Source organism: Sapajus apella, unplaced genomic scaffold (assembly GCF_009761245.1).
Source record: "Sapajus apella isolate SASKATOON/1434 unplaced genomic scaffold, GSC_monkey_1.0 scaffold43, whole genome shotgun sequence".
NCBI classification, from domain to species: Eukaryota; Metazoa; Chordata; class Mammalia; order Primates; family Cebidae; genus Sapajus; species Sapajus apella.
The window spans coordinates 10462143-10488329 of NW_022436983.1; the positions used below are offsets into that span (position 1 = coordinate 10462143).

At 53.8% G+C, this 26187-nt stretch overlaps 2 protein-coding genes across 2 annotated transcripts in view; both read left to right on the forward strand.

The window, feature by feature from the left end:
- The window catches only part of PADI1 (peptidyl arginine deiminase 1), a 44335-nt gene extending 34487 nt beyond the window's left edge, over positions 1-9848 (forward strand). Inside the window, exons 12-16 of the mRNA XM_032300573.1 lie at positions 832-976; positions 2116-2209; positions 3177-3256; positions 4127-4252; positions 7842-9848. Coding sequence (XP_032156464.1) covers positions 832-976; positions 2116-2209; positions 3177-3256; positions 4127-4252; positions 7842-8075 — 679 coding nt within the window. The 3' untranslated portion in view covers positions 8076-9848. The remainder of the gene's footprint in view (positions 1-831; positions 977-2115; positions 2210-3176; positions 3257-4126; positions 4253-7841) is intronic.
- A 2453-nt stretch (positions 9849-12301) lies between these two features.
- The window catches only part of PADI3 (peptidyl arginine deiminase 3), a 39526-nt gene continuing 25640 nt past the window's right edge, over positions 12302-26187 (forward strand). Inside the window, exons 1-3 of the mRNA XM_032300571.1 lie at positions 12302-12427; positions 22958-23138; positions 25468-25540. Coding sequence (XP_032156462.1) covers positions 12336-12427; positions 22958-23138; positions 25468-25540 — 346 coding nt within the window. The 5' untranslated portion in view covers positions 12302-12335. The remainder of the gene's footprint in view (positions 12428-22957; positions 23139-25467; positions 25541-26187) is intronic.

Consider the following 26187-nt stretch of genomic DNA (forward strand, 5'->3'; position numbering starts at 1 on the left):
AAAAAAAAAAAAAAAAAAAAAAAAAAAAGGCAAGCAAGAAAAAAGATGCATTTAAAAATATGGCTATTTAGAATATTCCAATTTCCAGGGAGTAGAAACAGCCCATCCAGGCTGGGTGCAGTGGCTCACGCCTGTAATCCCAGCACTTTGGGAGGCCCAGGCGGGCGGATCACGAGGTCAGGAGATCAAGACCATCCTGGCCAACATGGTGAAACCCCGTCTCTACTAATATATAAAAAACAGGCCAGGCATGGTGGTGGTGTGCCTGTAGTCTCAGCTGCTTGGGAGGCTGAGGCAGGAGAATCGCTTCAACCCAATAGGTGGAGGTTACAGTGAACCGAGATGGCACCAGTGCACTCCAGCCTGGCGACAGAGCAAGACTCTGTCTCAAAAAATAAAAAATAAAAAAAAGGAACAGCCCGTGCGAAGGCCCTGAGGCAGGAGCAGGCTGGAGATAGCAGAACAGCAGGGAGGCCTGTGGGTCTGGAGTCAGGTGAGCAAGGAGGGGAACAAGGGGGAGTGAGGCCAGAGAGCTTGGCAGAGCGCGCTTCAGATGTAACCAGGAGCTGGTATTTGTAAGTATATGACAGGGTCATCAGGAGGATTAAACAAGACACTTAGTGCGAGGACCCTAAGGCCAGCACACAGTAGGTGCTCAACACATGCACAATCCATTCTCTGCTGTCTTGGCTTCTCCAACCTCTGCGCCCCACATTTAAAGTATTCTTTGAGCAGTTCCGCCCCCTGGTGGCAGACCTGATGATGACTCAGAGGCAAGGTCTGATGCCTCCCAGGCACCAGGTGACTGCCCGCACTCTCCCTCCTGGCCAGGTCCGGCGGGCGGCAGATGGCCAGGGTGGTGCGGAACTTCCTGAAGGCCCAGCAGGTGCAAGCACCCGTGGAGCTCTACTCGGACTGGCTCGCCGTGGGCCACGTGGACGAGTTCCTGACCTTTGTGCCTACTTCTGACCAAAAGGTGTGTCCCCTCCCTCCCCGCCTGAGCCACCTGTGCCCTGGTCTGACCTGAGGGGTTGAGTCAGGGCAAAGCCATTTGAAACCAGCTCAACCCTGTGTCCTGAGTAAGCTCTGGGTCGGGACATCCTCGGGGTCAGGGCACCCTGACACGCTCATCCTCACACTTACTGGACCCAAATCCCTTAGCCAAGAGCCAGGAATGATATTGATAATAATTGGCAATATTTACTGAGCACCTACTATGTACCAAATACTCACATGTTTTAATTTATTTAATCCTCCACATGCCCATCAAGTGGGTGCAATTATTGCTGCCCCGTTTTACAGGTGAGGAAATGGAGGCTCAGAAGGGCCATTAACCCATCCAAGCTCACCCAGCCTACAGGTGTCAGGATAGGATTTGAATCCGGGTTCCAGGCCTCTACAGTAAGCCTTGCAGAGGTGGCTGGGGAAGGCATGGCCAGGGAGCCAGCATCCTGGGAGGGGAGGTCTCCCAGTGACCAGAGGTAACAGCCCAATGTGGCTCTGCTAGGGACAGCTCTGACAGCAAAGGAGGAGACATTTGAATTGGATTTTTTTGTTTGGTTTTTTGAGACAGAGTCTTGCTCTGTCACCCAGGCTGGAGTACAATAGCGCTATCTCGGCTCACTACAACCTCTGCCTGCCAGGTTCAAGCGATTCTCCTGCCTCAGCATCCCGAGTAGCTGGGATTACAGGTGCCTGCAACCATGCCTGGCTAATTTTTTGTATTTTTAGTAGAGACGGGGTTTTGTCACGTTGGCCAGGCTGGTCTCAAACTCCTGACCTCAGGTGATCCACCCGCCTCAGCCTCCCAAAGTGCTGGGATTACAGGCGTGAGCCACCGCACTCAGGCCCTGAATTGGGCCTTGAAGGAAGAAATCTGAATGCCCTGGTGGGCAAAATGCAAAGGGCCTCCAGGGAGGGAGAAGGGCACAGACAAAGTCCTGGAGGTGGGAACCAGCCCGGAGGCCCGGGAGAGCTGCGGACAGTGCTTTGTGGCTGGTGTGCAGATTGAGTGTGGGGGGGAGTCCCAAGCACTGTCAGGCCCTCCTGAGTCTGGGGTGTCCTGTGTCTAGGGGGAGCCTGTCCGCTGAGCCCTTGTCCCTCCCTCTGTGTCAGGGCTTCCGGCTGCTCCTGGCCAGCCCCAGAGCTTGCCTCAAACTCTTCCAAGAGAAGATGGAAGAGGGCTACGGGGAGGCGGCCCAGTTTGATGGTGAGTGCCAATGACCCGGTCACCCTGGGGGACCCTGCCCTTCCATCACCAGCCCTGGGTCCAGCCCCTGCTCCTGCAGATCTCTCAGCTGAGCTCAGAGCCTGACACCCACTCTCCCTTTCTTGGGTCCCCAGGTCATCTGCTGGGTGGGAAGTACCTGGACCACGCTCCAGGAGAGGAAAGGCACAGGAAGCCTGAGTGCCAGTCTATGCCAGGCCTCTTCTTGTTCTGTCTCCCGTCTGATCTCTCCTCCCCCTTCCTTATCCCTGTTCACAGGAGTGGAAACTGAGGCTCAGAGAGGAGAACTGGCTTGGCCAGGGCGGTGCAGCCAGGGAGCAGCAGGGCTGGGGGCTCGAGAGAGGAAGGAGGAGAAGCCAGGCTTGGTCAGGGCCCCTCTGAAGAGCTCCCTGCAGGAGCTGAAGACCCTCTAGGGCTTGGTTGGCCCGCCTCCCCTCCTTACCACAGCCTCTGTGTTCTCACCTGGGGAACGGAGCATTGGAATGGATGTGGTGTCGCCGTCCACAAGGAGAGACCTGGGTGAAAATCCTGGTCTCACCATTTGCTGGCTGTGGTATCAAGGGTGTGTTCTGAACCTCTCAGTGCCTCAGTTTCCCCTTATCTGCGTTGGAGGTGATAATTAATGCCTCCTATAATTGCTATAAAAATTAATAATAAATTAAGTAGGATGCCCAGAGTGTGGCGGAAGTTCAATCATGGCAGCTGTACCACAATTATTAGGCTCCTAGTCTAGAGTCACTTCCTTAGGGGTTTCTCATCCATCACCAGGTTTCCTTGCAGCCAGGGCCTGGTCCCATCAGCGTTCTCAGTCCCTGGCTTTCTCTATCCCGGCTTCTGACCCTGGCAGTGAGGTAGGAGAGAAATCCTGGCCTGGATTATGTAGCCCCAGGCCCAAGAGGGCCTCCAGGCAGTGCTCCCTGAGCTATGTACTGTCTCTCTCTTCTTGCAGGGTTAAAGTACAAGGCAAAAAGAAGCATTAATGAGATGCTGGCGGACAGACGCCTCCAGAGAGACAGTCTTCATGCACAGGTGAGGGGCAGGACCATCGGGTGCTCGAAGAGGTCCTTTCCCTTCCAGGGAGAAGCAGCCCCAGGAACTGCTGGGGTGGGTGGCGGGGTGGGGAGGTGGGGAATTCGATTCTGGAGCTCTGATGGTCCTGGGGGCTGCTGGGGCCTGTGGGTAGGATAGAGCCTCTGCCTTCAGAAACCCACAGTCTAATGGAAGAGACAGAGCCATGCCCTCAGGGAGCTCCCAGCCTAGTGAGGGAGACCTGGCCCTGATCTGGGACAATGACCTATTTCCGCGGAGGCAAATCTGAGTTCTCATCTGAGAAGTCTGGTGGAGGGAGAGAGATATGGTGGGGAGATGGGACCTTGCGGGGCCCAGAGGTGGGGTAGGGAAGAGTCAGGGGGACTCCATGAGAACAGTGCAAACAAGAGGTCAGGAAAAGCAGGGCTTGCCCTGAGGATAGAAAGTGCCTGCCCCATGCAGGGTGAAGGGGCTAGCACAGAGCCGGTGCTTTGTAAAGGGGAGGAGGCCCCTTACCCCTCCCCAGCGGTGCCCACACTTTCTCCTCAGCTGCTGAGAAGGGACAGGAGCATCAGCCACGCTGTGGCTGTGGCTGCGTCAGTGTGTTGTACTGACAAGGACGTTTGCAACCAGAAACTGCCTGGGTTTGAACCCCGGCTCTGCCACTTCCTAGCCATGCACATTTGGGCAGGTTGCCTGAGCCTCAGTTTCGCCCGGATAGCAATGGCTTCTATTGCAGAAAGCTGTTGCGAGGCTTCAAGGAGCTAGAAGGCCCAGAGGGCTTAACACAGTAGGCCCAGCGCACAGTAGGTGCTTGGCCAGTGTTTTGTTCTTCCTGGTCCCTGGCTGCCCAGCTGCCTCCTTCCCCAGAGATGCATTGACTGGAACCGTGAGGTGCTGAAGCGGGAGCTGGGGCTCGCGGAGAGCGACATCGTGGACATTCCCCAGCTCTTCTTCCGGAACGACTCGTATGCAGAAGCCTTCTTCCCAGATATGGTGAGAGCCCTAGGCAGGGTCCTGCTGGGGGGTGTCTCCTGGGGTCTGAGAAGAAGCTGTCCCTGGCCTGGGGCAGGTGGGTGCAGAGGCTGGAGGGCCCTGGGGACCTCTCCAGGGTCTGTTTTTGTGCATATGGAGAACATTTCCATCAGTGGCTCTCAACCAGGGCAATTTTGCCCCCAGGGGATTTTTATTGCCACAATGAGGCGGGTGCCCCTGGCATCTGGTGGGTGGAAGACAGGGATTTCACTAAACATCCTGCAGGGCATAGGATGTCCCGCCACAAAGTGGTTTTTTTTCCTCTCCCCCAAATGGAAAAAGAAAGCGTGGTTTGCTTCCAAATGTTTCAGGCTTCTGTCTCTGGGTCTCAGCTGCTGTTGCATTCCCCACCACGCCCCTCACCTGCTGCTCCCCAGTGGGGGTCCTGTGTCAGGCAGGCGGGGCGGGCGGGGCGGGCGGTGGCCTCTCTGACTCTCATTAACTGGGCAGCTGACAAGGAGATGAGCAGATGTGATCTCACCTGGGAGGGGCCTGAGCGATGCTATCAGGGCAGGCCTGGCCCAAGTGCCCATTAACTTCTTGGGAAAGGATGTTGGGGTGTTGGTGGCTGGGAGGGGTAGTCCCCCAGGACGAGGACAGACTTTCTTTCTTCAGACTGGGGGCTTTGTCTTGGATCCCTCTCATGGGACAAGCTGAGGGTTGGAAGTGCATGTTGGGATCAGGATGCAGTTTGCAGGAGGTCGGGAGGACCTGTGTGTGTTCCTGATCCTCAAGGTGGGATTCCAGCCTCTAGGTCCTGGCAGAGACCCCCAGGCAGGATTTCTCGACTCTGTAGCTCTGTTGCCATTTTAGGCTGAATAAGCCTTTGCTGTAGATGCTGGGCTGTGCCTCCCAGGATGCCTAGTGGCCTCCCTGGTCTACACCCACTAGATGCCAATAGCACCTGCCTAGTTGTGACAACCAAAAATGTCCTCGTGGACAAAATCGGCCCTGATTGAGAACCGCTGCTTGAAGGCAGTGCTGTCTGTTAGAACATTCTGTGATGATGATAATGTTCTATATCAGCACGTCCAGTAGCCACTCAGCTACACGTGGCTTTGGGCACTTGAAATGTGGCTAGCGTCAGTGAAGAAGAGAAATTGTAACTTTATGGCTGGGCGCGGTGGCTCACGCCTATAGTCCCAACACTTTGGGAGGCTGAGGCGGGTGGATCATGAGGTCAAGAGGTTGAGATCATCCTGGCCGACATGGTAAAATCCCCTCTCTACTAAAAATACAAAAATTAGCTGGGCATGGTGGCGCACACCTGTAGTCCCAGGTACTCGGGAGGCTGAGGCAGGAGAATAGGTTGAACCTGGGAGGTGGAGGTTGCAGTGAGCAGAGATGGTGCCACTGCACTCCAGCCTGCTGTCAGGACAAAACTCCATCTCAAAAAAAAAAAGAAAAGAAATCGTAACTTTATGCAAGTTTAATTTTAATTTAAACAACCGCATGTGTCCGGTGGCTACTGTGGTGGACGGCAAAGCGCTAAGGAGCTGTTAGGCTCTGGTTCTGGCTGAGGGGCAGGGGAGGGCCTAGGCTGGAGCCCATGACCCCTTAGTCAGCCCTCTTCGGGCAGTGGCCTGGCCTCTGTCTGCTGGAAGCTCCCTGCCTGTTGGTCACCCTGTGGGGATTCCCTAGCTTCAGTATAGGCTCCGTGGAAGGATCCCAGGTTGTCTTCACGGGAGGGTCCCATAGGAAACACCCAGTTAACCCCCTTGGTTTGTCAGATGGAGAAACTGAGGCTTAGAAGGAGAGTGGGTCATTTGTCTGAGGTCACACAGTGAGCAAGTGGCGGAGTTGGGACCAGCCCCCAATCCTGTGACTCTTCACTCAGGAGGAAGCAGAGGCCTGGCTGGCCCTGGCCCTGGCTCCTTGCTCCTCTTTCTGCCCTTTGCCCCCTGCATGGCTAACCTCACTCGCCCCAGCATGTTCTGGCCCATTAGCGGGCAAAGAGGTAGTTCAGGGCCAAGGCCAGGGGACTGACCTCACGGGGCCTTCCAGCTTTGCGTTGGTCCTGGCCATGGATGAGGGTGGGCCAGACTTGAGGGCGGTGGGCAGAGCACGGAGAGTTTGAGGGTACAGTCCAGGACAGCCCCCCTCCCACCCAAAACAGCCCAGAACCGCCTTCTAGGGAGCATACCCAGGGTCCCCTTTGAACACCAAGGGTCGCCCCTTATGACCTCTTGCCATCAACCTGAGCTGAGGTTTCCTCTAAGAAACCCCTGCACTGTTGCATGGGGGAGACTTCCCATTCCCAGGATTAGGGCCCCAAGCCAGGTCCACAACCAAGGGAAGCAGAGGTGCTCCCAGAGATAAACTCAAGTGTCCCCACAGGCTTTCAGCCCCTTCCCTCAACTCCTCAGTCCCACAGGGGGCCACAGCACCACATTCTGATAAGATACAAAGAGCGCGGGTTTTGGCATCTGTCAGATCCAAGTCCAAAGGTCAGTCTCACCATTCTCTGGCTGTGTATGGACTTGATGATGTGACTTAACCTGTCTGAGCCACAGCTTCAGAGCGAGGCTGTGAGATTTAGTGATGATATATCTGGCACATAGAAGATGTAACAATGATCAGGGCTGCCAAAGACAGTTGAGCAAGCTGTGCACTGCAAAAGCACACCAACCTTGGAAGACATTCATACCATAGACCTTATAGGTATATATATTTGTTGTACAAGTTTCTGGCAGACGACACAAACATCTCCTGTTCTAACAAAGTTGTTATAATATGACAGTTTTCTCATAGATGGAAGAAAGTGTTGGAGAAGTCCTTCCTTTTTTTTAATGTACAAAGTTCCTGGTAGCCCTGGCTGTTATTCAACGTCATCTTCAATCCTGAATCTTTTTTTTTTTTTTTCTTTTTTCTTTTTTTTTTTTTGAGACGGAGTTTCACTCTTGTTACCCAGGCTGGAGTGCAATGGCGCGATCTCGGCTCACCGCAACCTCTGCCTCCTGGGTTCAGGCAATTCTCCTGCCTCAGCCTCCTGAGTAGCTGAGATTACAGGCATGCGCCACCATGCCCAGCTAATTTTTTGTATTTTTAGTAGAGACGAGGTTTCACCATGTTGACCAGGATGGTCTCGACCTCTTGACCTTGTGATCCACCCGCCTCGGCCTCCCAAAGTGCTGGGATTACAGGCGTGAGCCACTGCGCCAGGCTAATCCTGAATCTTTTTCTCCTCTGCATTCATAGACCCTAGCTCTTGAGCAAGCCCCAGTCCTAGAGCCCATTCTGGGCTTGGGTATGGTCACCCCATTCCCCAGGGCCTGTCTCATTCTGGCAAGGATGTGCCGCTTGGTGCCTGACCCCCAGCGAGCACCCAGGAACTGTACTGGCAAGTCTGCCCTTTGTACTGGGTTAGGGTTAGGGCTTCTGGTAAGGGCGGGACAGGCCCTGGGGAACGGGTTAGGGTTAGGGTTAGGGGTTTTGGGAAGGGTGGGACAGGTCCTGGGGAATGGGTTGGCCATAACCAGAGCCCAGAAGGGCCCCAGCTGTACAGCAGTCACAGCCAGGCAGCCTTCCTCTTGCCTCTTCTCTTTTGCAGGTTAACATGGTGGTCTTAGGCAAGTACCTGGGCATCCCCAAGCCCTACGGGCCCATCATCGATGGTCGCTGCTGCCTGGAGGAGAGGGTGCGGTCCCTGCTGGAGCCACTGGGCCTGCACTGCGTCTTCATCGACGACTACTTGTCCTACCACAAGCTGCTTGGGGAGATCCACTGTGGCACCAACGTACGCAGGAAGCCCTTTCCCTTCAAGTGGTGGAACATGGTGCCCTGAGCCTGCCCCCACTCGCCGTCCTCTCTGCCCTCTTGCTGGTGACCCTGTCAGGGTGAGGGCAAGGAACAACCACCTGGCTTCCATTCTCTTGGGGGAGCCTTGGCACTTTGCAAACATCCTGGCCACCGTGGGCACCAGGGCACAGGGATGGGTACCACCCACCCTCGCCTCTGGAGTGGCCCACCCAACCCAAGAAGCACGCACCTCATTCTTCCCGCACCTCTTCCCCACCCACAGCCTCCAGAGGCTCTGGATCAACACTGAGTGTGCGGGAGAACGCTGTGGGTGGCCTGGGCAGATGGCCCCCACTTTGGATTGCTCCCCCTCCGTTCTGATGCCTCCCTGGGGACCAAGGATAATGACTTTGTGTCTGCGCCAGGAATGGGGCCTGGAGGACCTGGGGTCTGGTGTGCCAGGCACCAGGCTGCCTCTGCTCTTGGAAGACCAGGGAAGGAGGTCAGATTCCTGTCCAGCTTTCTTCTCCCAAAAGGGACCCAAGACTGTGACACTTACCTCCACCCTCATCCAGCACCCCTCAGCTGTGTGTGGACAAATAAGGACAGAAAAACCCCGTGTCCAAGGGCCGATTTTAAAAAGAAAAAAAAAAAGACAACAAAATTTTAATAACTGACTCCAACCTCAGAAGAGTGCTTGTTACCTTTCTGGAAAGCCTTTAATTACCAGAGCGGGCTTCTCCCAGCTCAGAAATGCTGAGAGGTCAACGTGAGGCCGGAGGATCCACAAAGGAAGACGGGGCAGGAGGGACGAGGTCAGGATGGCAGAGAAGGCAGAGTGTGTGACAATGGATCTTGGGCCCAGAGGCGTCCATGGCCTGGGGTTCCTGGGCTGGGATTTTGGACTCTGGATTTGAAGGGAGCTGGCACTTCCAGATGTAGCAGGGGTGGGGGCCCAGATGTCAGAAGAGGCTGTGTGTGTGTGTGTTGGGGAAATTAGGTTATCTCTGAAGGTGGAGTTTAATTTCCTTTAATGGCCTTTAATGATTCCCTTTCATTCTGTAGGCAGTGGGAGGGGAAGGCTGGCCCGGTCTCTCTTGGCAACCCAGGGACCCTGCACATAGCTTGGGTTTCACCCCCTGAATAAACCGCTGTGGCAGTCCCACGTCCCCTCCCACAGTAGGGAAGACAGCTGCCACGGGAGGTTAATAGCCCTGGGTGAGGTCACTGAGACATGCACAGGCAAGCTGGCTCAGCTGGGCTGCAGGGCCCGGGCAGGAGGAAGCCAGCCTATCCTCTTCCCCCGATGCCAGTGAGGCCAGTGTAGGGCAGTTGGCCCTAGGGCCTCTGCCCATCTAGGTTTTTGGTGGCCCCTGGTGAGACCTCACACTGAGCCCACTACTGTCACTCTTCTCACCAACAAAAGCTAGCCTGGAACTGCTGGGGTTAAAGTGGGTGAGCGGGAACCTGAATATCCCCTTCTGGAAGGTTCTATAGAACCCCATTTGTAAGCTCCTGCTTCAACCTGAGCACCCTCTGCTCAGGTTCATACCCCAGCCTGCGCTGAGTCAAGAAGGAGGAGGAGGCTCTGCAGGGGCCGAGGGTGTGAGCTGGGGCTGGGATTCCCCCGAGAAAGAGCTAAGGGTTGGACGGGAGTGGGCATTGCAGAGATGGGGCTGGGGGTCGGGGCCACACTGCGTGTGGGAAGCTCTGGAGTTGCTGCTGGGCCACCGAGGGGCCCTGGTGCTGGCTCTGAGAATGTTCTGGGTGACGAGTCACCTCCATTCTGATCAATAAAACTGTCGACGTGCATTTCTTACAGGGCTGTCCCCTGGCCTGTTTGTTGGGTTGGGGAGGAGGGGAGGGAAGTGGAAAGCTTGCTTCCAATTCCACCCACCATGCCTCCACCTGCGCGGCTCAATGTCTGCTGTCACAGGCAGCCCGTGTTCAGCTGGGAGACCCCGCAGTGCCAGGCAGGCTGATTCAGCGGCATGACTGGCACATGCCTCTTGCCCTGGGGCCGATGGCCCTGCTGAGATGGAGATCAGATGAGGCGAGGGATGGGTCCTGCCTCTTCCTCTCTCCTCTCTTCCTTCGGCATCTCCTCCATCTCTCGGGGAGGACAGGTCAGGGGAGGCAGACTGGGCCTACTAACATAGGTGGGAGTTCCCCAGCGGGGCGGTTCCCAGAGGCCACTGCGATTCTCCTTCTGTTTTGTTTTGAGACAGAGTCTTGCTCTGTCACTCAGGCTGGAGTGCAGTGGTGTGATCACAGCTCACTACAGCCTTGAATTCTTGTGCTTAAGCGATCCTCCCACCTCAGCCTCCTGAGTAGCTAGGACTACAGGCACAGGCCCCAATGCCCAGCTAATTGCTAATTTATTTTTTGTAGAGGTGGGGTCTTGCTATGTTACCCAGGTTGGTCTCAAACTCCTGGGCTCAAGTGATCCTCCCATCTTGGCCTCCCAAACTGCTGAGGTAGGTGTGAGCTACTGTGCCTGGCCCGGTTCCTTTCCATTTTTGCCTCTGAAGCTTCTAAGTTACCCAACTTCAGTGGTCGGATTTTGGATGTCTGAAAATACCACCCCCTCATCGCACACATTTGCTGCTGCCTCAAATCACACCTTTTGATGCTCGCTCACTTTATTTTAGCTTTTGTTGTGGACTAAGAGTGCAAAAAGTTGCTGCCTATCAGTCATTGACACTTCAGTCCAAATTAGCCACAGACCTGTTTCTAAAAGCTGGTATTGCCTGTGGAGAAGTGAAGTTATGAGTCTCCTTCCAAAGGCACATATAGTTCTCTGAGAAGGAGGTAGATAGTGGGCCAGCACCCCAGGGAAAGCCCCCACTTTCTGCATCTATTCCCCATCTGCGCTCACAAGAAGGCTAGGGAGACTGAGGCTTCCTCCTGAGCTTGAACTCTTACCCAGGGCTGAGTCAGCCATCAAGCCATTTCACAGCTGAAAAAAGTGAAGCTGTCACTTGACCCAGCAGCCCAGCAGCTCTCCTTGAAAAGAACGTCCTTCCCAGAAACTGGGACATGGGAATGACAATCTTAGGGTCCCGTTGAGGTCCTTGAACTGGTGCAGATGTCGCAGCTGGGGATGCTGGGGAGCGCGTCCTGGTCCCCATCCTGCCTCAGGCTGTCAGCCCTGCCAGGGAGAAGGGAGGAAACCCCTATTCAGCACCTCCTGAGCCTCCGCCAGGCAAGGTGCGTCTTCGCTATTATCTCTGCCAGGGCCGGTGATTAGCTGCATTTTCTACAGATGAGGAAACCGAGGCTCCAAGAAAGGGGACGCTGACACCCAAGGGCCTATTTTGGGTGCACGGTGGAGCCTGCATCGATCCCAGGACTCCTCTCCCCAGAGCCCTTGTTCGGCTCTTCCAGGAGCCTGAATGCCCCTCTGACTTCAGTTTCCCTAACTGACAACTGAGCCTTCCTACTCTGACATGCCAAGCTCCCCTCTCCCCGCTGGAGAGAGTTCTCACCCTCATCATTTACCCCTTTTAGAGGTTTTTGGGACCTAAAAACAACAACAGTAGTAATACAAACTCCATACCAGAGTTCTACCAAGGTTGGCCCGTTGAGGCCTCGCTGTAACCATTTTTCAGATGAGAAAAGTGAGGCAATTAAGAAACTTGCCCAAGGTCACCCATCCAGGAAGTGGCTGAGGCAGGGCTGAAACCCAGGCCTACCTCTAAAATCCATGCTCAAAAAAAACAAAACAAAAACAAAAACAAAAAAAACAAAAAAGAAAGAAAGAAAAAAGGGCTGGTGTTTCTCAAAGGGCACCAAAATGCTTTGGGGGTGCTTATAAAAAAAAATCCAGAGACCAGGCTGCACCCTTAACCTGCTGCATCAGACTGGACAACAGACCTGGGAATCCGCATTTTCACCAACTTCCCCAGCAGAGTAAGGAAGCTCCCCATTAAACCGTATTATCTCAGAAAATGGAGGTGACGGGGCAAGAAGCACCCAGGATCAATATCATATATCTCTGCACCCCCTCAACAGCACCTGCCCCCAACAGTTCCTGGTGCCTAGCCAGGTACCTGTGGGGACTTGCTTCCTAAGAAATCAACTCCCTGAGTGCCCGGGTCGGGACAACAGGTTCATATGCAAATATTGGGTCCCTTCCAGTCAATCCTGAGCTCTCAGTTCTGGGAAGGGGCGGGGCTTTCATGACTGGAGCCAATGAATTGGCACCCTGGGCTGGAGGGGTGGGGCCAGGGGCTTTTAAACCTCATCCCAAGGGGCCTTAGAGGCAGTGTTGGGGTTGGCGGCCACAGCTAAGTCCGAGACCAGCATGCCGCTGCAGAGAATCGTGCGTGTGTGCCTGGAGCATCCCACCAGCGTGGTGTGTGTGGCTGGCGTGGAGACCCTCGTGGACATTTATGGGTAAGAGTCAGAAGCCTAGTGGTTTGCAGGCCCTTGGTGCTGATGGCCTTGGACCTTCCTCCCTGCAGGCTGGGTAGTGCTTCTTCAGGGGCCACTCCCCAGGCTTGGCCTTGGAACAGCAGCCAATCAGGGAAGCTTGGGTCCTCCTCTTGGTCAGCTGGGTTTCCTTAAGACCCCAGCCAGGGAATTTGAAGTTTGGGAGGCTGAACGGGGTAGGAGAGACTTCATTGGCTGAGCTCCAGACCAGGGGCGTGGAGGGGGCTGGTGCCACGAAGAGATGGCACTTTTCTATGTCCAAGGGATCCTGCAGGTTGGGCTGAGGATCTCTCTGGGGCACACAAGAATAGAAACGGCAGATATCCCCAGCCCCATCCTGAGCCTATAAGCCCATAAACAGAGTGTGAATCATTAAAAAAAAAAAAATTAATACATAGCACTTACTATGTGCCAGGCAGTATTCTAAGAGCTTCACAAGCCTCTTGAGTTAATTTCAAACTGTAATCTTGGATTTAACCCTTACAACAACCCTGTGACCTAGGTTTACTACCAGCATTATCTCATCAGACAAATGAGAAACGGAGGCAGAGAGGGCAAGCCCTTCGCTCAAGTCACACCGTTACTAAGTGGCGAGCCAGGGTTTAAACCCACTTGTGGTCCCGCTCAAGAGTCTTACGCTTTTAGCTGCTCTTCCACTTGGACAATAGAGATGTCTGACCTGGCTTCCTCCAGACACTCAGTGCCCACACATCATGCCTCTGCTGTGTGCCGTCATGCCTCTAAGGCCCATGGCGGAGGGAGGTGAGGTCCTGTCTTCTCTCTCTTGGAAGAAAAGAAGGGTTAGGGCAGGGTTTTAGGAGCTGGGCTCTGGGACCACCAGGCGGCTTTTGGGGGAGGCTCCAGGGTCCCAGCTCCGAGGTAATCAGGATGCTGGGAGGGGAGGGTGCCGTGGGACAGCTTCCACCTCTCAAGTCTCCCAGCCTTTCTTCGGGCCAGGTTTCTTAACCTCAGCACTACTGACATGGCACCTCCTTGTCATGGGCCGCTCTGTGCACCATAGGATGGAGAGCAGCATTCCGGGACTCTCTTTCCTGGGTGCCGGCAGCACATTCCCCAGTGGTAACAACAAAAAATGTCCCCACACATTGCCAAATGTGCCCTGGTCTGGGGAGCAAAATATCCCACCCACTGAGAACTAGTCTCCAAGACTAAGACTCTAAAACTCGGGGTGAACTTAGTCGGGAGCAGCGATGGAGCTGATCCAGGGCATTGGATGAGAGGGGGTGAGGAGCTGGTCACAGGAGGGAACCAAGTCTAGAGCAGAGCCAGCCCAGCTAGGCACCGGGAACTAAAGCCTGGTATTGGGTGGGTGGGCAGTGAGGAGGAGGAAGGGGATTCGGTGGTTCTTGAAGGAAGGTGCCGCCATGGAGGCTGAGCCCCCAGGATAATGAGGAAGGAGGGGTATCTGCTACTTGGCACCACTGCCTGCCTGCCATGGGGTAACTGGGCTGCACGCCATAGGGTGACTCACCTGCCCCTGCTGCCTCATGCCCGTTGGGCAGATGTGTCTCCGGTTTGACCTGCCTGGGAAGCCTGGGGCTGGCGTTTCCCCCAAAGAGCTTCCTTAGAGGATAGAGGATGGGTTGGGGCAATGAGAGCAAAGGCACAGCTTCCTGGGGTTACCTGGGCAACACTGGAGGTTTGCAGAGAAGACCATGGGTGGGACAGCCACAGCGTGGGGGACGGAAGCTCTGATATCTTCAAATGAGGGATTCTTGGGCCCTGATGGCCAGAGTCCCCAGGGGTGGGGGTGGAGAGCTCCTCGTACATTCATTCACACATTCTTCAAGCATTCTTTTGGGTCTAGTGTGTGCACCAGTTGGAGCCTTGGTGGATGAGCGCAGGCTCTGGGGATACACACAGGGGTGCACAAGCAGCCCCTCCCCTCGGAGAAGGCAGCGAGGCCGGACAACCTTCTTGGAGGGATGCTGCAGAAAGAACTCCTTGCTGCGAAGGCTGGCAGGACCGAGTTAGCTCTGAGGTCCCTCCTGGCTTGGAGATGCTGTGACATAACAATCCCGGGTGCTCAGACTATGCGTCAACAAGAGAAAGGGAAGTAGGTGTGGTGGCTGAGTCCTGGCTCTGCGACATCCCAGCTCTCTGACTGTGGGAAAAGTCTTTTAACTTCTCTGAATCTCTGTTTCCTGTCGCCTGGGGATGATAATAATATCAGCAATGACACTTAATGCCACTCCCCAGCAGTGCCTGTCCTAAGCACTTTCCATATGTTAACTGATTCTCACAAAATTCTAAAGTGGGCACTGTCATCATCATCATTTTATAGATAAGAAAACAGAGGCACAGAGAGGTTAAACAACTTGCCCAAGGTCACACAGCCAGTGAGTGGCAGAGCCGAGATGCACCCAGTTTGGCCTTACTTCAAAGGGCAGTTGGGGGGATTGAATGAAATGGTGTGTGCAAGGCATGTAACTAATAGTGATTCACGGTGAACATTCAGTTATGGTAACTGTCACCATTTTCATCATCATCAGTGTAAGGGTTTGTCCTGGGCGTGTGGGCAACCTCAAGCATCCCCAAACCCGCCATATGTAAGATGTCTGGGGAACAGCCTCTGGATCGTATTGGGAGAAGGAGCTGAGAAGAGAGAAATGAGCATAGCTGAGTCAGGGTAGGCTTCCTGGAGGAGGGGCACCAATCAGAGCCTTGAAGGACGAGCACAAGCAAGTCTGTTGGGCCTCTCCATCTCTGGCAGTGGATTCAACTTTATCTTCTTGCCTTCCCAGGAATTGGAGATGACCCAGGTGTGTTATGGGGGCTTTTCTTTCCTGAGCAGTGAGTCTTAGGATGGGGAAAGGGAAGGAAGGGTACCCTGGTGCCTTGAGCCATGCATTGGGCATCTGGTGGCTTGTTAACTCCTCCCTGCAACTGGAGGCAGGCTCAGATGGATGGTGGCCTGACAAGCGCTATCCCACGGGGCTGTAGGACTTGAACCCAGATCCCATCAAGTTCCACCGCCCAGGTTTGCTTGGTTCCACACAGCTCTTTCTTGAGGCTCAAGCATCAGCACAAACCTTAGCACAAAGTCTTAGTGCAGGAAGGAAGCTGGTTTCTTTTTGCTTTCTTTCTTTCTTTCTTTCTTTCTTTCTTTCTTTCTTTCTTTCTTTCTTTCTTTCTTTCTTTCTTTCTTCTTTCTTTCTTTCTTTCTTTCTTTCTTTCTTTCTTTTTTGTAGACAGGGTCTCACTCTGTCACCCAGGCTGGAACACAGTGGTGCAATCTTGGCTCACTGCAGCCTGGACCTCCCCAGGCTCAAGTGATCCTCCCACCTCAGCCTCCGGAGTGGCTGGGACTACAGGTATGCACCACCATGCCTGACTAATTTTTGTATTTTTTGTAGAGATAGAGTTTTGCCATGTTGGCCAGGCTCGAACTCCTAGGCTCAGGTGATCTGCCTGCCTCCGCCTCCCAAAGCGTTGGTATTACAGGCGAGAGCCCCTGCATCTGGCTTGGCTTTCTTCTCCTTCTCCTTCTCCTTCTCCTTCTCCTTCTTCTTCTTCTTTTCTTCTTCTTCTTCTTTTTGAGAGGGAGTTTCACTCTTGTTGCATGGGCTAGAGTGCAATAGTGCAATCTTGGCTCTCCATAACCTCTGGTTCCTGGGTTCAAGTGATTCTCCTGCCTCAGCCTTCTGAGTAGCTGGGATTACAGGCATGCACCACCATTCCCGGCTAATTTTTTTTTTTTATTGTATTTTTAGTAGAGACAGGGTTTCTCCATGTTGATCAGGCTGGTCTTGAACACCTGACCTCGGGCGATCTACCTGCCTTGGCCTCCCAAAGTGCTGGGATTACAGGCGTGAACCACCGTGCCCAGCCAGTTTCATTCTTAATGAGCAAAATCAGAATCCCAGGATGACCTCTGGTGGGGAGGGCCACCCCAGGGCCTCCATCATTGGCCCAATGGTGAGAATGGACTGGACCCATTCCCACTGGGCCTTCCCATAACATGTGGAGATGCTTCCTGGAGTCTGTTGGGTTGTGGCTGCTCATGTGGTTGAGAGCCTGTGAAGGGTCACCTTTGGGATTCGTCACAGGTGGGCCTGGAGAGCAGTCCCCAGGCTGGTTCAGTGAGACATCTCTGGGGTCTTACTCACCACTTCGTTTTTTAGTTGGGGAAACTGAGGCCTGGAGTGTGAAATGATTTGCTCAGGGTTACATAGCAAGTTAAGGACAGAGCTAAAACAAGAAACCAGATCTTCGAATTCAAACGGAGGATCTCTGACTGTTGGTGAAGGAGAAACTGAATACAGAGGTGCTGAGACTCGCCTGGATTGGGGGTCCTGGTGCGGCTTGTGGCGCCTTTGTGTTGGCAGACTTGGCTCTGAGGGCCCCAGAACTCCAGGTATTCCCAGATCCATGGCTGTGTAGGCCCCACAGTCAGAAGACCCCAGAAGGGTCAGGCCCCATCTACGTGGCTGCAGAGGGGCAGGACACGCACAGCAGCCTGGAGGGCGGCAGAGTCTGTTCTGATGGCAGCTCAGACACCTCTAAGAGGGGGCAACCTTGACCTGAGGGGGTCCACAGCTCCCGCACCTTGGAATGACCTCAAGTAGCAGCACATGAAAAAGACAGGAGGCAAGGAAGCCACCACTAAGGTACCCAGGCAGGGTTCCTTGGGTGGCTTCCTGTGGTGAGGCTTAACAGGTGTCTCCTAAGGGACCACACCCGGCGATGAGCCATCCAGCTCCTCTTTTCTCCAGCTCAGAGGCTTTCAACCCTGGCAGCGGGTTTCAATCACCTGGGGACCCATAAAATAACTGATTACAGGCATGAACCACCGTGACCAGCCAGTTTTATTCTTAATGAGCAAAATCAAAATCCCAGGATGACCTCTGGTGGGGAGGGCCACCCCCAGGGCCCACCTTGGGAAACCTGATTCAACTCATCTGTTAAGGGCCCCAGCACCCTAGGTTTCTCAGGATCCACTGGGGATGGATGTGCAGCTGGCGCTGTGAGCTGCTGCCATCGTTGGGAGGACAAATAGCTCATGTCACCCCTTTCTCGGCAGAGGCTGCCTCATGGAGCCAGGCCATTGCTGCTGTGATTACTACATGATGACTACTATTTCATCTTGAGCAACTTTCTGCTTAACTCCGGGCCTCAGTTTCCCCATATGGACCCTGAAGGGGTTGGCATAGAATAGCGGGTTTAAGTTCCAGGCATGGAGGCCTCTGAGTCCCCTCCCTGATTTGACAAAGCAGCTTCCACTCCATCAGCATTGGATTTTGTTTGATGCAGGCGCTCTAAACTGCCAGTGCAGAGAGCTGGGTTTTGGCAGCCTGGTGCATTTCTACTCTAAAATGTGGGGATTTGGGAAAAGGGTGTACGTGGCTGCCACTTTCTAGGGGTGGGGTGGGGCAGGGCCACCCAGGATTACGGTGGGACTGTGATTTCCTGAACCCGGTTCTATTGATGAGGATGGCAGGGTCTGGGATACTCGCTGATTGGGGAGGGGCAGCCGGAACTGCCACCCAGAATCCCAGCTGCCTGGGTCTTGGTCTCCTCTGCCCCCGCAGTCCAGCTTGGTGGGGACCTTGTGGGTCATCTCGTCAACCTTTCTGTGTTCAGACATGGGGACATTTCCCATCAGTTTCTCAGCTCTAAAATGTCTGGTTTTCTTCTCCCAGAAGTCCAGGCCCTGAGTCCATGGAGGGAGAGGGTGGGTTTGGGTTTGCAGGGGAGTGGGGACAGAGCTGGCTGTGAGTCCTGGCTCTGTCACTTACTGGCTGTGTGACTTTGGGCAAATCACCTGCTGTCTCCGAGGCTCAGTAGTCTCATCTGTAAAGTGGGGGTAACAGCACACATGTCCTATGGCTGTGGGGATACCTTCATCACCAACATCCCATCCTCCTCCTCACCATTGAAGGGGTGATACAAGAGCACAAAGGGAGATCTGACTTGGTTCCCGTGAGGGAGAGGGCTCACACTGAGTCAACTCTACACTCGCTGGAGGGACCAGGCCCCAACATTTCTGAGACAACCCGCTCTAAGCTGCGATTCTCAGATGTCAGCGAGCATCAGAATGGCTTAAAATGCCTGTTCCAGGGCCCTGCCTGCAGCACTTCTAAGAATCTGCATTTTCAGCAAGGTGGGTGTGAGGCTGGCCACTTTTAGGGAGGCCACCTGTTCCTGTTTGCCTGGGACCTTGCAGGCTTTAGCTCAGCCAATTCTATATCAGGAACAGACTTAGTCCCAGCAAACGGATGCTGTTGGCCACCCTACCACACTTTACCCCCCACTCACCATCTTAGGCTGGCTGTGCCATGGGAGCAGTTGAGTTCTCAGGCTGGCTGGAAGGGTGTGGGGCTGGGAGAGCCCTGGACAGGGCTGTGCATGGACAGCCTCAGCAGGGGAGGGTCCAAGGCCCCGAGCCCAGGGCTGGATCAGGAGCACTGCCTAGAACAGCCCAGAAGCCAGCATGTGACAACTCAGCCATGCTGGCAGCTCGGGTGGCCTGATCAGAGGAAGAACTTTGTCCAAGTGAGGCTCCAAATTCTTCCCCTGTTCTCTAGGAAATGGGAAACTAGATCCTCCCATACCTGACGCAGGAACTCCTCCCAGCAGCTGCCCCTTCTGTTTTCCTAACACAGCTTTCTTGACAGGCATGAGCACTGGACTGGGAGTCAGCAGCCCTACCTTCTAGTCACTTCTCTTCTGGGTCTCAGTTTCCCCAGCAGTGACATGAGGGCATAACGTTTGCTCATCCTGAGAGCTTTACCCACATTGGTTCCTTTCATCTCCCCCTCATCCCCACCAGGTAGATGTAGATGCTGAGGCAGTCCCTGGGTCAAAGTCGCACACCTAGTGGGTGGTGGGACTGGGACTTGAACCCAGCTGCCTGGCCCCAGAGACCACAGGCTCGAGTACCTCGCCACGGCTCTAACACGTTGCCCCTCCTAATCAAGAACCATCGCTGGCTCCCCATGACACAGGGATGAAATGAAAACAAGCCTGTTACAGCCTGCATCTAAACTAGACCTCCGACAGCTCCATGCTGAAAACACCTTCACTTATGTCTCCTCTTCCCACAGAACCTGCCCCAGCCGCCCAGCGCACTCTCTCACCCTGCCTCCATCCACCCGTTTCCTGCACCCTCATTTACTTATTTAATAACCCCTTTGCTGCCCTTGGCCAGTGGTGTTCCAAGCCTTTCCTATCTAGCATCGCACTTCAGTTTCATGATTGCCTATGAGGTTGGCCAAGTAGGTGTCATTAACCCACTTTATAGGTGAGGTTAATGTGCCCAGAGAGACTAAGTGATGTAGTCAAGCTCAGCTGGCTGATGTGTGACCCAGCCTGGTCTGGAAACTAATTCTTGACTCTGGTCCCAGCACCACCTGAGCCCTCGGCTTCTGCGGCCACGCCCTTCCCCAACCTCAGATGTAGCTTGTTCACCTTCTGTGCGAAGCCCTCATTCAGACCGTGGCCCTGGGGACCCTCCTGGGCGGGGGCGCTTCAGTCTTCATTGGGAATCCCCCAGCATCTCACACAGAGCCTGGCACATGGAGGTGGGTGCAGGAGCACTGGACTGAGATACCCTACACCCAGGGGCTGGAGCCTGGGGACTCAGTGGGGTTTTCACACCGGAAGGACCATCAAGTGTGCTCAGCCCTTGACCATGAATGCTTGGGTCCCAAGCCACAGCTTTGGGATTGGGGGAGCTCCCTAAAAAGTTTACAGGCTTCAGCTGGGCACGGTGGCTCACGCCTGTAATCCCAGCACTTTGGGAGGCTGAGGCAGGTGGATCACTTGAGGTCAGGAGTTCAAGACCAGTCTGGCTAATATGGTGAAACCCCTCTCTACTAAAAGTACAAAAATTAGCTGGCTGTGGTGGTGGGCTGTGTAGTCCCAGCTCCTTGGGAGGCCGAGGCATGAGAATCGCTTGAACCTGGGAGCTGGAGGTTGCAGTGAGCCGAGATTGCACCACTGCACTCCAGCCTGGATGACAGAGCTAGACTTCGTCTCAAAAAAAAATAAATAAATAAAAAGGCTTCCTGGGTGGTGGAAGTCAGGTGCCTTGGGAGTGGGGATGAGGGAGGAGCTGGGGGTGTTCCCAGGGGTATGAGAAGCTGCTCTTCCTACCTGGGTCTGTCTTCCTGTGTCTCTCTTTCTGACTCCCTCTCTCTGAGTCTCCATCTCTCTGAGTCTCTCCAAGTCTCTCTGTCCCTATCTCTCTGTCTCTGTGTCTTCATGCCTCTCTATCTGGTTTTGCCATTTTCCCTGTCGGGGGCTGCCCAAGGCAGAACACCCAGGGCAGAACAGGCCAGCGGGCTCCACCAGCCCTGGAAATTACAGGCTTTGTGAGTCGGGTTGCCAGATAAAACAAAAGATGCCTACTTAAAATTGAATTTCAGATAATTAATAATTTTTTAGTGTGAGTATATCCCAAATACTTCATGGGATTACCAAACAATAATTGGTTGTTTATTGGAAATTCCAGTCCAAAAACTGGGTGTGCTGTATTTTTATTTGCCAAATCTGGCAGCCCTGGTTAGGAGGAGAAATGGGTGTGTCGGTCAGGGACCCAGTCACCAGAGTGGGACCTGCCTGAGGGAGAGCAGCTTGGGCTTGGTTTATTTCCCTTTTTATAAAAAAGCTCCTTTGAGATATATCAGAATCATACTGGTGGAAGAGTGAAGAGGGTGTTTCGGGGGAGGTCTGCCTTACCCCGAGGGGAGATGGAAAGGGGGGGATGTGGCCAGCTGTGCAAACTTGGGGGAGTCCTCTACATAACCCGAGCCTCAGTTTCCCCATGTGTAGACAGGAGTAATAATCTCATCCTGGGGCTGCAGTGAGGATCCGATGAGCTAACGTACAAAAAGGCTTAGCCAGGCCTGCCGTGGTAAGAGTGCAGAGGCTAGGGGCTTTGGGTTTTAGGATACTGCTGTTCTGACTCCTGGGGAGGTGGTGGGCAAGAGTGTGGACTGAGGAGCCAGATGGCCTGGGTTTGGATTTTAGTCCCACCACAAACCTTGGGCAAGTTATTTAACTTCGGTTTTCTCATCTGTGTAGTGGGAGATAATGATTGGTAGCGCCCCCCGCTTCTATTTATTGAGAGGATTGCATGATGGGCTGGGACAGCATGAGTTTAACGAGTGTCAGCCACTGTTATCCCCCGGGGAGCGGGGGTGCGTGCCGCTTCCTCCAGGAAACCCTCCAGCTCACAGTGGCCTCTCCCTACAGGGGTTCCCACTGAGCTGTGATCCTGTGGCCCTGAGCCCCGTCTGGCTGCCCTGGGCACTGTTGGTCCTCAGCTGCGGAGGGCCGTGGGTGGATCTGCCCGGCCAGGCAGTACCTGAGGGCACAGTGGGTACCCCACAGTCAAAGGAGGCACGGGCTGGTTTCCAAGGAGGACCCCAGACTAGCAGGAATGAGAGGAATGCAATCTCAGGGCCAGATAACATCGCAGATATTTTAAGCCTGCGATTAATGCCTGGTTGACCACATCCGGCCAAGTTTCCCGGGTGACACTGCAGAGCTGTGGGACAGCATGGGCTTAGAGTCAGACCTGGGCGCACACCTGGCTCTGCCATTTAATGCTGTGCAACCTCAGGCTTGTCACTAGGTCTCCCTGAGCCTCAGTTGCTCGTGTGTCAAATGGGGATGATACTGGTCACCTTACAGCTTGTGAGAGTGGAGGGAGCTTCCTGTGCCAGGTGCCCGGCATGCAGCGGACTCCACCAGATGGAATTCCCTTCCCAGGGAAGACCGGGGATATCTTCCCACTGCTAAGGAGACGTGTGCTGGGATTTGGGGTGAGAATGGCTCTTTTTAAAGCTCTCAGAACTGTAAGGGGCTCCACCCCCCACTGGCCGGTGTTCACGGGGCTCTTCATGCCCAGCCCTGCACTGGGGATTTATCTAGCACATGGCTGGGTTCTGACTTCTGAGGAGCTCACCGTTCTGGTGGGTGGTGAAGAAACTCACAAGGGCAGTGTTAATGAACACAGGCCTTAGAACGTGAGGTTGTGTGTATGTTTTTGGTTTGTTTGTTTTTTGAGACAGGGCTTTGCTGTGTCACCTGGGCTGGAGTGTAGTGGCCCCATTTTGGCTCATTGCAACCTCTGCCTCCCGGATTCAAGCGATTCTCCGCCTCAGCCTCCCCAGTAGCTGGGATTACAGACGCATGCCACCACGCCCAGCTAATTTTTTGTATTTTTAGTAAAGACCGAGTTTTACCATGTTGGCCAAACTGGTCTCTAACTCCTGACCTCAAGTGATCCTCCCACCTCAGCCTCCCAAAGTACTAGGATTACAGGAGTGAGTCACTGCGCCCAGCCGACCGTGTGTATGTTTGTGTGGGCTCCCGGCTTGACTCCTGGGAGCTTACTGTGAAGATCTGAGGAATTTGTGTAGCCAAGGAAGACTTCCTGGAGGAAACAGGGCTTGAGCCAAAACTCAAACATCTGAACAAAAGATACCTCCTTCAGCCCTGTCTATGGCTCTCTGTCCTGCCCAGGTCAGTGCCTGAGGGCACAGAGACGTTCGAGGTTTACGGGACGCCCGGTGTGGACATCTACATCTCTCCCGACATGGAGAGGGGCCGGGAGCGCGCAGACACCAGGCGGTGGCACTTTGATGCGAGTTTGGAGATCATCGTGGTCATGAACTCCCCCAGCAATGACCTCAATGACAGCCATGTGAGCTGGTCCCGGTGGGGTGGGAGGAGGTTGCGGGGAGGCAGCTGCCTAGTTCCTGGAGGGCCCAACAGCCTCTTTCTCTAGAGCACTGGGCAGCACAGTGGCCTGGGAACCAGGCTGATAGCTTTGAATCTCAGTTCTGCAAGCTCCAGACACATACCCCGTGTCCTTGGAGAGCCGTGTCACCCCCCCCCCCGGGGCCTCTGTCTGCCATCTGTGAAATGGGGATAACCATAACCCCTGCTCCTATCGTTGCTGTGGGCACCACATGGGCCAGTGTTGCTCCTTCTCTTGCTTCCCAAGACCCCCTATAGAGAGAGTTGTCCCAGTTCTGCTGAGTTGGGTCTCAGTTTCCCCATATGTAGGCTGAGGGTTGAGTAGGGAATCTGCCACTGAATGAAAGAGAGAAAGCAGGACAGTGGAGGGACACCGCTGCCTGGGAGACCCCCTTCCTAGGTGGCAACGTTTCCCCAAGGTGCTTTGCTGTCCTTAATCCACTGTCTTCCTGACTCTATTTGCAGGGTAGGGGACATTTAAAACATGGGAGAAATGGGTGGCCTTTAAGCTTGGCAGAGGTGATGTTCACCTTGAGGGCTGGTGGGGACCAGGACTTGGAGGGTGGGAGTAGTGGGTTTCCACTCCATGTCAGGAGTGATGTTTCAGAAACTGGCCCTTTAAGGAGTACTGACTGCGTGGCAGACACTGGGCAGCTATGACCTCATCCGGCCCTCACAGCAGCCCCGAGAGACACGGGACTGATGTTCATTTCACAGATGGGACAAACGAGATTCAGAGTAACTGTCCCAGGACTGCACCCTAATGGTCAGGAGAGCTAGAATTCAGTGCAGACCCACCTGACCCCTGGGGGCAGTTTCCCTCCACCACCACCACCTCTGTTTCCAGCCATGTGTCTGAATTGAGCCTCTCCAATGAGCTCCATGAGGCACGTGGGGCAGGACCCAGTGAACCCATTTAACAGACAAGGAAACAGAGAAGGGGCGTGGCTTTCCTGAAGTCACATGATATAGCGAGTGGCAGAGTTGGTGAGTCAGGACAGAGTCCCAGGGGCAGTGCAAGAGGACCCACTAGCCTGCCAGGGGCCCCTCCTGGGTGCTGATCAAACTGGGAATGGTGTGGGTACCTCCCGCCTTGAATTCCTTGGTCACGATGGCTGTTTGGATGGAGGAAGCTCAGAGTCTCTCCCACTCTTCCCCCTGCCCGCCTTATGCCCCTACACCCAATCCTGCCTTTGGCCAGGATCCCAGTGATTGTCCGTTTGAGGCAAGCATCACTGCTGGTGATTGACACACGGGGGTCAGTAATTGCAGGATTTAGGGGCTCCCAGGACTACAGAGGTGAGTGGCCTTTGCAAGATCCTCCCTTTCTGGCTGGGATTTGGACAACAGAAGCAGAGAGTTGAGAGATGAACTTGGATGCCTTGAATTCACCCGACTCCAACCAAATGTCATCCTTGCCATCTTCATCCTCACCCTGTAACAGTTCTTAGGTGCTCGCTGTGGGCCAGGAACCAAGCTGCGCATGCCCCATACATGACTCCTTTCATCTTCACAGCCTCTAATTAGTCCTAAGAGGCAGGAACTATTGTTATCCCCACTTTACAGTTGAGGAAATTGAGGCCCAGAGAAGATCAGTAACTCTTCCCGGAATATTCAAAAGTGGGGCATCCAGAATCTGGGTCCAGGCCATCTGACCCCAGAGCCCTGCATTGAACCACCCCCACCCAAGATGCTGCCTGCCCACTGATAACAATAGCTGGTATTTCTTGGGCACTGCCTATGGGCTCAGTCCTTTACATGTATTGTTTCCAAGCTGCACTATGAGCCTCTGAGGTAGACACCTGTGGAGGTAGAGACCTTTTCCCATTTTGCAGGTGGGAACACTGAGGTGGCTCAGAGAGGTGAGAGGCCTTGGCCAAGGTCATAGGGTGGCCAGAGGTGCTGGGCTCAGGCCTGTCTGAGTCCCATAGACAAGAATGTCAGCTTGGAGAGTGTCCCCAAACCTTGCCCAGTCCAAACCCTTTATTTTACAAATGGTAAAACTGAGACCCAAAGGGGAGCGGGATCTTGTCAAAAATCACAGAGTAGGTTATTGGAGGGACTGGGACCCAAGTCTCTGGAGAAGCCCTCACAAATAGCTCCCGTTTTATAGATGTGCCAACCAAGACACAGAAAAATAAATGGCACAGGAAGGTTAAAGAAAGAGCAAGGTTCCTGGGGCCCCTTCCCCTCCTTACCAGATCCCCGAGAGCTCTTTTGGGTCAGGAGCTCTTGGCTTCTGCTGGCATCACTCTGCACCCAACTCTCCACAGGTTCAGATTTCCTACCACTCCAGCCGTGAGCCTCTGCCCCTGGCCTATGCGGTGCTCTACCTCACCTGTATTGGTAAGTTGGGGCCATGCTGATGGTGTGGCCAAGGGCACATTTAAAAAAGTCAAAAAGTGTACATTGAAAATGAAACCTCCTTCCCTCCAACTCAGGACTTCTAGTTCCCCAAACCCAACATTTTTCTAGAGATATGCTGTGCTTGTATATGAAGGCAAATACATACCTGTATATCTCCCCTATTTTGTAAGCAAATTGAAGCATACTATAGACATGGAACTGGCCTTGCTTTTGCCAGCTTAAAGTTTTTCTGCTAAGCCTCCACAAATGGATGCATAAACTCCATGCAAGATGACTCAGATGTTGGAGCTATCAGAAAGGGCATGCAAAGTAATTGTGATTAATATGTTAAGAGTTCTAGTAGACAAGGTGGACAACATGCATGAACGACAGGGAATTTCAACAAAGAAGAAAATTGATAAGAAAGAGTCAAATGGAAATGCTATAAATAAAAACCATAGTAATAGAGATTTAAAAAAGGCTTTTGAAGATTTCATCAGTAGACGTGACACAGCTGAGGAAAGAATCAGTGAACTTGAAGATAAGTAAATAAAAGTTACCCAAACTGAAACCCAAAGAGAAAAAAGAATAAAATAAACAAATGAAAAAACACAACAGATCTAAGAGCTCTGGGACAGTATCAAACA